Source organism: Heterodontus francisci, chromosome 33, assembly GCF_036365525.1.
Source record: "Heterodontus francisci isolate sHetFra1 chromosome 33, sHetFra1.hap1, whole genome shotgun sequence".
Classification (NCBI taxonomy): Eukaryota; Metazoa; Chordata; class Chondrichthyes; order Heterodontiformes; family Heterodontidae; genus Heterodontus; species Heterodontus francisci.
Window position 1 is genome coordinate 26,285,528 of NC_090403.1, and position 10,622 is coordinate 26,296,149.

The 10,622-nt window shown below is 44.6% G+C and overlaps 1 protein-coding gene across 1 annotated transcript; it reads right to left on the reverse strand.

Moving 5' to 3' along the window:
- Positions 1 to 574: 574 nt before the first annotated feature.
- Positions 575 to 8,658, reverse strand: LOC137347902 (interferon alpha-A-like). Its single transcript, XM_068012948.1, has 4 exons — positions 8,527 to 8,658; positions 8,262 to 8,351; positions 781 to 1,020; positions 575 to 673 (listed from the first exon to the last, which is right to left on the reverse strand). The coding sequence occupies exons 1-4, from the start codon at positions 8,656 to 8,658 to the stop codon at positions 575 to 577; spliced, it is 561 nt and encodes a 186-aa protein (XP_067869049.1).
- Between the last annotated feature and the right edge of the window lie 1,964 nt (positions 8,659 to 10,622).

Here is a 10,622-nt window from a genome sequence, read left to right on the forward strand (position 1 = left end):
CACCAACATATATTCATTCAGTATAAAAGATTTCCAGTTTACAAAAACATTGTCTATCACACAACTCTAAATAAATATCAATAAGTTAATTTTTAAACTCACTTTACACATTGTATAACACTGTAACATTTCATTATGTGAACAAATCACAACAATAAATATCAATGAATTAGGATGAATTGAGATGGATTGTAGTTTGGGCTCTTTGGAGAGCAGAATTGTAAAGGTCAGTGTGACTCAGGGTTCATTGATCTGCAAACCTACACCCTTGAGAGCCCAATAGTGCATTCAAAACCAGACTCCCCACAATGAGCCCTTTAGCATTTCATCACAGGAAATTATCACAGCAATAAATATAAATAAAATAAAATATTAAATATGAGCAATATTAAGCCAGTCATTCTTCTCTATCGGTCATTTTGCTGCCAATGGCATCATTACAGCAATCCAATTACATTAAAATATTAAATAAAATAAATACTGTTAAATAAAATATATGTAGTTATACATTTAATGCATTAAAAATAAATATTTATTTTTTTCAGTCTGTACTAAACATGTCTTTGGAAAGTCTTCAGTTTCTTCTTCTGATTTTTGCTGTTATAACAAGGATCTGTTGTAAACAGGCTCTGGTCTCAGTGCGGATTATTTCCCAGGCACAGTCACTGAATATCTGAAGGAAGGAAATATTCGGGAAAATCCATTAGAGAATCAATAGATTTAAATGGGGTGAAATGAACTACATGCTAGTAATTACACAGAAAATACCAATTGTCCCACCTTCTGTTTGAGAAACTTTTCCAGATTCCTGAAGTATTTGTGAATGGCAGTGTTGCTCCTGGGCTTGGACTCTGATCTCAATTTCCAGACACATTCTTCCAGCTCTCCGAGTTGCCGATCGAGGAGAAGACGAAAGTTTTCCACCTTGTCTCGGGGCCATGTGACTGGGCCCAGGTTCATGCTGTAGATCTTGTTGATGTGACGCAGGGTTTGATGGACAATCTGGATCCTGTCCTCGGCCTGTGCACAATCGACACAATGACATTAGAGGGGGTCTTATACCTTTTAGGTTTAAAGTAGTAATGGAAAGGAACAAGGAATAGGTCAACAGTAAATAAGCAACGGGAGGCTTTAATAGTGAAGACATCTTGGATACAGACTGGTCTCATTCCGATGAAGCAGAAAGTAAGGACATGCAAAATTCGAGCTCCGTGGATAGAGAGCTTAAATAGATAGTGAAAAGGAAGGCTTCTCATAAGTATTAGGCTCATAATAACGTGGGGAACGAAGCTGAATATAAACAGTACAGAGGAGAACTATCAAAGAAATGAGGGGCAGAATGCATAGAAAATAGACTAGCTGCAAACATAAAAGGGAAGCTACAAATCTTTTATAAGCATGCAAAGAGAAAAAAGGGTTAGTAATTAGAGGCCGAAAAGCAATTTTCTTCTGGAGGCAGAGGGTACAGCTGAGGATCTAAATGATTAATTTACACGTGTCTTCACTAAATAGGATGGTTCAAATGTCACAGTAAAGATGGGTGTTTGGCAGAGGTGGGGGGAGAAGAAAAATTGGATAGGGTGAAAATAGATACAGAGGAGGTAGTTAAAAGATTGATAGCACTCTAAGTAGGAAAGTCACCCGGCCTGGATAGAATATTTCTGAGGTTGCTGAGGAAAGTAAGTGCTGAAATAATGGAAGTTCTGGCCACAATTTTCCAGTACTCATTGGATGTGAGAGTGATGCCAAAGGACTGAAAGTTTTCACCCTGTTCAAAAAAGGAGGTAAACTTGACAACCACAGGCCAGTTCGCCGATCATGGGTGACGGTAAGTTTGTCGACACTATTTTTCCAAGGTAAAATGAATTGTCACTTACCAAAATATGACTTAGTAAATGTCAACCAGTAAAAATTTGTTAAGGTAAAATCATGCTTGCCTAACTTGATTGAGTTATTCGATCAAGTAGCAGAAAGGATTGCTGAGGGAGGTGTGGTGATTGTTGTGTCTATAGATCTTCAAAATATCTGTATATGGATTTGCTGAATGGGTGGTGAAAAAGATCAATAATTGGTTTGAAAGGGAAATTGTATAAATAGTTGAAGAGGAAAGGTTTGCATGGTAGTGGGAAATTGGGGGGGGGAGTGGGAATAATTCATTCAAGGAGCCTGCACAAGCATGATGAGCCACATGGCCTCTTCTGTACCATTCAATGATTCTATGACGTAACCTGCCCTGATGGTGCAAACCACACAGCCAATCACTGTAGCACAGGAGTGAGATGGTTAGAGGGAGGCAGATTGTTACATTGTGTAAGATGAATGGGTGAGTTTAGATAATTAGAGGAAGTGAGATGATGAGAAGCAAAGTAATTTGACAAGATTCATGGTTAACATAGATGGAGGGTGTGAAATGATTAAAAGAATGATTAGGGGACACTGGCGTACTGATAATGTTAGTTGAATACTAATTCAGACGCCAGGAAAAAGCTCTGGGAACATGAGTCCAAATCCCACCAGAGCAGCTGGTGGAAATTAAATATAATTATTAAATCTGCAGTTAAAAGCGAGTCTCATTTATGGTTACCATGAAACTAATGGATTGTCATTAAAAACACATCTATTTCATCAATGCTCAATCTACTGCCCTTACCTGGTCTGGCCTATATGTGACTCCAGACCCAACTCTGAAAGGGCCTAGCAAGCCACACAGTTGTATCAAACCACTGTAGAAAAGTTGAATAAGAATAAAACTGGACAGATTGACCACAGCACCAGAAATGACAATGGCAGACTCTGACCAGTCAACCCTGCAAAATCCTCCTTACTATTATCTGGGGACCTGTGCCAAAATAAAGAGAACTGTCCCACAGATTGCTCAAGTATTGGCCTGGCAGATTCATACTCACTGAATCATACCATACAGCTATTGTCCCAGACTACTCCATCATCATTGCAGTGGGACAAGATACAGCCAGCAGAGTTAGTTGCACAGTAGTAAACAGTCGGGAGGAAGTGTCCTCAACATTGACTCCAGACCCCATGGATTCTCACACCATCAGGCCAAACATGGGCAAGGAAATCACCTGCTGATTACCACCTAAAACCTCCCTCAGACAATCAAACTTGCTCTGCCACACAATAAGATCATGGCTGATCTGATTGTGACATTAACTCTACTTTCCTCCCTTAACCAGCACCACCCCCATATCTCTTGACTCCCTTGTAGATCAAAACTCTGTCTAACTCAGCCTTGAATATGTTCGGTGAATCACCCACCACTGCTCTCTGGCGAAGAGAATTCCAAATATTAAAGACCCTCTGAGAGAAGAAAGACCTCTTCGTCTCCATCTTAAAAAGAGACTCCTTATTTTAAAATTGTGCCCCCTTGTCTATCTCACGAAGAAAAACATCCTGTCAGCATCAACGCTGTCAAGCCCCCTCAGAATATTATATGTTTCAATGAGATCACCTCTCATTCTTCTGAACTCCAATGAGTATAGACCCAACCTCCTCAACCTTTCCTCATAAGACAACCCTTTCAAATTAGGAATCAGCCTAGAGAGCTTTTGCTGAACTGCTTCCAATGCATGTATATCCCTCAGATGAGGAATCAGTACTCCTTCATGTTTAACACCACTTTGAGGAAGCAGTATGGGTAGAAATGGCACAGAATGTACTCTTGGTGGAGAACCTCAATGCCCATCACCAAGAGTGGCTCAGTAGCAGCACTACTGACCGAGCTGGTCCAGTCCTGATGGATGTAACATCCAGACTGGGCCTGCAGCAAGTGGTGATGATCCAGGAAAAAGGAAATTTGCCTGACATCACCCTCACCAATCAACCTGTTGCAGATGCATCTGTCCATGACAGTATTGGTAGGAGTGAGTACCACATAGCCCTTATGGAGATGATGTCCTGTTTTCACTCTGAGGATACTGTCCATTGTGTGCAATGGCACTACCACGGTGCTAAATGGGATACATTCAGGACAGATCTAGCAGCTGAAAACTGGGCATCCATGAGGCACTGTGAGCCATCAGCAGCAGCAGAATTGTATTCAATCACACTCTGTAACTGTATGGCCTGACATATCCCTCACTCTACCATCACCATCAAGCCAGAGGATCAAACCTCGGTTCAATGAGGAGTTTAAGAGAGCAAGCCAGGAGCAGCACCAGGGATATCTAAAAATGAGATATCAACCTGGTGAAGCTACCACACAGGACAACATGCATGTTAAACAGCAGAAGCAGCATGCCATAGAGCTAAGAGATCCCACACCAATGGATCAGATCAAAGCTCTGCAGCCCTGCCACATCACGTTGTGTATGGTGGTGGACAATTAAACAACTGACAGGAGGAAAAGGCTCCACAAACATCCCCAGTGTCAATGTTGGGGGAGCCCAGAACATTAGTGCAAAAGACAAGGCTAAAGTATTTGCATCCATCTTGGCCTCCTCGTGAGGACCCCAGCATCATAGATGCAAATCTTCAACCAATTCAATTCACTCCACGTGATATCAAGAAATGGCTGAAGGGACAGGATACAGCGAAGGCTATAGGGCCTGACAACATCCTGGCAGTAGAATTGAAGACTTGTTCTCCAGCATAAGCTGCACCCTTAGCCAAGCTTTTCCAGTACAGCTACAACATTGCGATCTACCCATCAATGCAGAAAATTGCCCAGGTGTGTCATGTGCACAAAAGACAGTACAAATCCAATCTGGCCAATTTCCATCCCATCAGTCTGCTCTCGATCATCAGCAAAGTGCTGGAGGGTGTGGTCAACAGTTCTATCAAGTGGCACTTACACAGCAATAACCTGTTCACTGATGCTCAGTTTGGTTTCCAACAGGGCTATCCAGCTCCAGGCCTCATAATAGCCTTGGTCCAAACATGGACAAAAGGGCTGAATTCAAGTGGTAAGATGAGAGTGACTGACTTGACATCAAGGCAGCATTTGACTGAGTGTGGCATCAAACAGCCCTAGCAAAATTGAAGTCAATGGGAATCAGGGGGAAAACTCTTCATTGATTGGAGTCATACCTAGAACAAATGAAGATGATTGTGGTTGTTGACAGCCAAACATCTAAGCCCCAGGACATCGCTGCAGGAGTTTCACAGGTTAATGTCCCAGACCTAACCATCTTCAGCCGCTTCATCAATGACTTTCTCACCATCAGAAGCTCAGAAGTGGGAATGTTCACTTTTTTCAGTACCAACCGTGACTCCTCAGGTAGTCAAGCAGTTCATCTCCACCTGCAGCAAGAGCTGAACAACATTCAGACTTGGGCTGATAAGTTCTTTCTTTCTTTTCTTTTGGGCCTCCTTATCTCGAGAGACAATGGATACGCGCCTGGAGGTGGTCAGTGGTTTGTGAAGCAGCGCCTGGAGTGGCTATAAAGGCCAATTCTGGAGTGACAGGCTCTTCCACAGGTGCTGCAGAGAAATTTGTTTGTTGGTGCTGTTGCACAGTTGGCTCTCCCCTTGCACCTCTGTCTTTTTTCCTGCCAACTACTAAGTCTCTTCGACTCGCCACAATTTAGCCCTGTCTTTATGGCTGCCCGCCAGCTCTGGCGAATGCTGGCAACTGACTCCCACGACTTGTGATCAATGTCACACGATTTCATGTCGCGTTTGCAGACGTCTTTATAACGGAGACATGGACGGCCGGTGGGTCTGATACCAGTGGCGAGCTCGCTGTACAATGTGTCTTTGGGGATCCTGCCATCTTCCATGCGGCTCACATGGCCAAGCCATCTCAAGCGCCGCTGACTCAGTAGTGTGTATAAGCTGGGGGTGTTGGCCGCTTCAAGGACTTCTGTGTTGGAGATATAGTCCTGCCACCTGATGCCAAGTATTCTCCGAAGGCAGCGAAGATGGAATGAATTGAGATGTCGCTCTTGGCTGGCATACGTTGTCCAGGCCTCGCTGCCGTAGAGCAAGGTACTGAGGACACAGGCCTGATACACTCGGACTTTTGTGTTCCGTGTCAGTGCGCCATTTTCCCACACTCTCTTGGCCAGTCTGGACATAGCAGTGGAAGCCTTACCCATGCGCTTGTTGATTTCTGCATCTAGAGACAGGTTACTGGTGATAGTTGAGCCTAGGTAGGTGAACTCTTGAACCACTTCCAGAGCGTGGTCGCCAATATTGATGGATGGAGCATTTCTGACATCCTGCCCCATGATGTTCGTTTTCTTGAGGCTGATGGTTAGGCCAAATTCATTGCAGGCAGACGCAAACCTGTCGATGAGACTCTGCAGGCATTCTTCAGTGTGAGATGTTAAAGCAGCATCGTCAGCAAAGAGGAGTTCTCTGATGAGGACTTTCCGTACTTTGGACTTCGCTCTTAGACGGGCAAGGTTGAACAACCTGCCCCCTGATCTTGTGTGGAGGAAAATTCCTTCTTCAGAGGATTTGAACGCATGTGAAAGCAGCAGGGAGAAGAAAATCCCAAAAAGTGTGGGTGCGAGAACACAGCCCTGTTTCACACCACTCAGGATAGGAAAGGGCTCTGATGAGGAGCCACCATGTTGAATTGTGCCTTTCATATTGTCATGGAATGAGGTGATGATACTTAGTAGCTTTGGTGGACATCCGATCTTTTCTAGTAGTCTGAAGAGACCACGTCTGCTGACGAGGTCAAAGGCTTTGGTGAGATCAATGAAAGCAATGTAGAGGGGCATCTGTTGTTCACGGCATTTCTCCTGTATCTGACGAAGGGAGAACAGCATGTCAATAGTCGATCTCTCTGCACGAAAGCCACACTGTGCCTCAGGGTAGACGCGCTCGGCCAGCTTCTGGAGCCTGTTCAGAGCGACTCGAGCAAAGACTTTCCCCACTATGCTGAGCAGGGAGATTCCACGGTAGTTGTTGCAGTCACCGCGGTCACCTTTGTTTTTATAGAGGGTGATGATATTGGCATCGCGCATGTCCTGGGGTACTGCTCCCTCGTCCCAGCACAGGCACAGCAGTTCATGTAGTGCTGAGAGTATAGCAGGCTTGGCACTCTTGATTATTTCAGGGGTAATGCTGTCCTTCCCAGGGGCTTTTCCGCTGGCTAGGGAATCAATGGCATCACTGAGTTCCGATTTGGTTGGCTGTATGTCCAGCTCATCCATGACTGGTAGAGGCTGGGCTGCATTGAGGGCAGTCTCAGTGACAGCATTCTCCCTGGAGTACAGTTCTAGGTAGTGCTCAACCCAGCGGTCCATCTGTTTGCATTGGTCAGTGATTATGTCCCCCGATTTAGATTTGAGGGGGGTGATCTTCTTGATGGTTGGCCCAAGAGCTCTCTTCATGCCATCATACATTCCTCTGATGTTTCCGGTGTCTGAGGCCAGCTGAATATGACTGCATAGGTGTTGCCAGTAGTCGTTTGCGCAACGCCTAGCTGTTCTTTGTGCAGTACTTCTGGCTGCTTTAAGTGCTGCGGATGTTAAATCGCTGGGGGCTTTCTTGTGACAAGTAACATTCATGACCACAAGTGCCAAGCAATGACCATCTCCAACAAGAGAGAATCTAACCATCTCCACTTGATATTCAACAACATTACCATCACTGAATATCCCACTATCAACATCCTGAGGGTTATCATTGACCAGAAACTTAACAGGACCAGTCATATAAATACTGTGGCAACAAGAGCAGCTCAGAGGCTGGTAATTCTGCGGGAGTAATTCACCTCCTGACGCCCCAATGCCAGTCCACCACCTACAAGGCACAAGTCAGGAATGTGATGGAATACTCTCCACTTGCCTGGATGAGTGCAGCTCCAACAACACTCAAGATGCTCGACACCATCCAGGATGAAGCAGCCCAATTGATTGACACCTGATCCAACACCTTCAACATTCTCTCCCTCCACCAGCATTGCAGTGTGTAACATGTACAAGATGCACTGCAGCAAATCACCAAGAATTCTTCGACAACACTTTCCAAAGCTGCAACCTCTACCACAGCAGCTGCTTGGCAACACTATCACCTGCGTGTTCCCCTCCAAGCTACAAACCATCCTGACTTGGGAGTATATCGCCGTTCCTCCACTGTTAGAATTAAGGAGAAAGTAAGTGCTGTCATTGTGAGTGATATAGTTAGTGAGTGAATGACTGAGTAGTTCTGCTGTCATTCTCACACCAATGGGCGGAAAACACTGGATTTAAATTTCCTGGTGTTGAAATTTCTGATCAGGTTGATGATCTTACTCATACTCTCAATAAAACTCCAGTTTGAATAAAATAAACCCAGTGTTCACTCACCTCGAATCCCTTCGAAAGTTTCATCAGGTTCAAGGGCTTGGTTTTCAGCGAGAGCCTCTGTTTTACACAGTGTCGAGGAAAGGGACCGCCCTGAGAGGAGACAACAATCACTGTTACAATCAGCCCCAGAAACTGAAATACTACAGAATCACTGACTATTAATTAGCAAAATTATAAACTGCAAACTATTTCTCCTGATATGGGGTTTCACAACAAACAAACCCTGTGTGGTCCGGTTATGGTTCTGAATGTGTTTTAAACTCACCATTTCATTCAGTTTGCTCAGAGTCTCTGTGTTGAGAACTTGTTGTAACTGCAACCTCTCACAGCCCAGACTCAGGGTCCCGGGCAACAAGACCAACACCATCCAAAATCTCCAAACACTGGGCAAAGCCATCCCAAGCGACCCAGAGTAAAACACTGATCTGAAGGATGAGTAACCGACGGCTTCGATGTTCAGCGCCAAAACGCTTCTTGTTCACTGACTTAAAATCTGAAAGTGGAAATGCAGCCGATTCTGATCCAGGAGCGACCGTCTGTGTTGCTGAATGGTGTGAGAGTGCGGCTGGATTCTGCTGGGAACTCTCACTGGCACTGCCATGCTGTCGGATTTAATGTGTGGCATTACATTCGAAAAGTGATAATATTCTGCTGGATTTTTGGAGTTTGTGCTATTTCTTTCTGATGTAAGGAATCGAAAAGCTGGAGAGTCCAGAGGCAGCAACTGGAAAATCCCCGGTCGAAAAACATTGAACCAGCTCTCGATTCCAGTTCAACGTTGTGTGGGTTCAGATCACCGGGGCATGAAGGGAGAGTCTGTATTGGGGGGAGTGTGAACATGTATTGGGGCTGTATTTTATAATCCGGGTTTAGAGAGACACTGACAGCGGTAATCCGGTGCCGCGGCTTTTAATGCTGACATTCGGCTCCAGAAAGAGCGATTCCCTTTTAAATCCATTCTCTCCCCGGTGTGCTCACATCGCGCTTTTCCTGTTCACACTTCGCAGGTTGGACATTGCAGAGACCCCGGGTCACAGCCCAGGATCACCGCTTGATGCCGAATGTCTCCGCTCGGATTCACCTGTCGGAGAATCTGCTCTTTAAGTGGAAGAAGTTTGTCATTTCTGGGCTCTTTTCTGCGGTCATTTTCAGAGTTTGTTTGAAAGAAAATTTAATCTGCTTCGACTCTGAGTCCCAAAGTGATCCCGCTCCCTTTTCTTTCATCATTTCTTTCTTGTCTCCCTCCCGGGAAAGTGTCCGTGTCAGTTTCTCTGTGGAAATGAACCTTGTGTCAATTACATCGAAAGTGAAAGTGCCTCAGGGAAAGTGACGAGTTTTGTCATTTCCGAAAGGGAGGAGAGTTTGTAAACAGAGCGGGTCACACTGAGAGGGCTGAGGGGGAGCTGCAACAGGGTTTGGGATATCCGGGATATCCCCGATTCCAAAGGGAATGTCACAAAATCAATCTCATCTGAAACTGTGATCAAAAACTTCCGTCCGGGTGGATGTGGGACTGAGATCCCACGAGCACCAGCTTTAGCCGGGAGAAAAACTGCAATTTAGAATAATGCTGATGGTAACAGGATAATGGTGAATAAAACTGTAGGAATTGTAAATAGTTTCGAATGGAGGCGGAAGGAGGGTTCGGGAATTTAAGGAGGAATGTTTAAAACACTGGTGTGTAACATAAAAGGAAGTAGCAAGGACTCTTAGCAGCACGTCCATTATAATCTTACTCTGTACCTTTCTCATTCTGCATAATTGGACTTCCTAATGTCAACATCTTGTCACCCCATTGGGGTAGAGATTCCGCTTTGTAGGAATTCATGGGGAGAGCAAATAGATGGGTTTATCCCCAATTTTGCCTCATTGCGCTCCGAACGAAATTGGATGTTTTGAGATTTTGTTCTCGGGTTTCCGCTCAAATTCGTTTGCCAATCCCCAAACGCAAAATCTGCCATGAGCCAACAAATCGGTCAGGGATTTCAAATGTATTTTTAATAAAACTGCCTTAAAATGTTCGATTAGATATTTAAGAGTGGAAACAGTTGCAGTTTGATTCATACAGCAGAAAATGGATTTATCACAAAAAGTAAGCATTTTAAATGACACTATCAATCCTGCACCTGTGAGATTTTAAATGACTGAAATTAAGAACAAAGAACAAAGAAAATTACAGCACAGGAACAGGCCCTTCGGCCCTCCAAGCCTACGCCGATCCAAATCCTCTCTCTAAACCTGTCGCCTATTTTCTAAGGGTCTGTATCTCTTTACTTCCTGCCCATTCATGTATCTGTCTAGATACATCTTAAAAGACGCTATCGTGCCCGCGTCTACCACCTCCGCTGGCAAAGCGTTCCA

What these genes read in the sequence shown, in the direction of transcription:
- LOC137347902 (XM_068012948.1), bottom strand. Translation starts at nt 8,658, where the DNA reads ATGGCTTTGCCCAGTGTTTGGAGATTTTGGATGGTGTTGGTCTTGTTG. An exon ending in TGAGCAAACTGAATGAAATG is followed by an intron (nt 8,352 to 8,526) that starts GTGAGTTTAAAA and finishes GTCTCCTCTCAG; the next exon opens with GGCGGTCCCTTTCCTCGACA. An exon ending in AACTTTCGAAGGGATTCGAG is followed by an intron (nt 1,021 to 8,261) that starts GTGAGTGAACAC and finishes GATTGTGCACAG; the next exon opens with GCCGAGGACAGGATCCAGAT.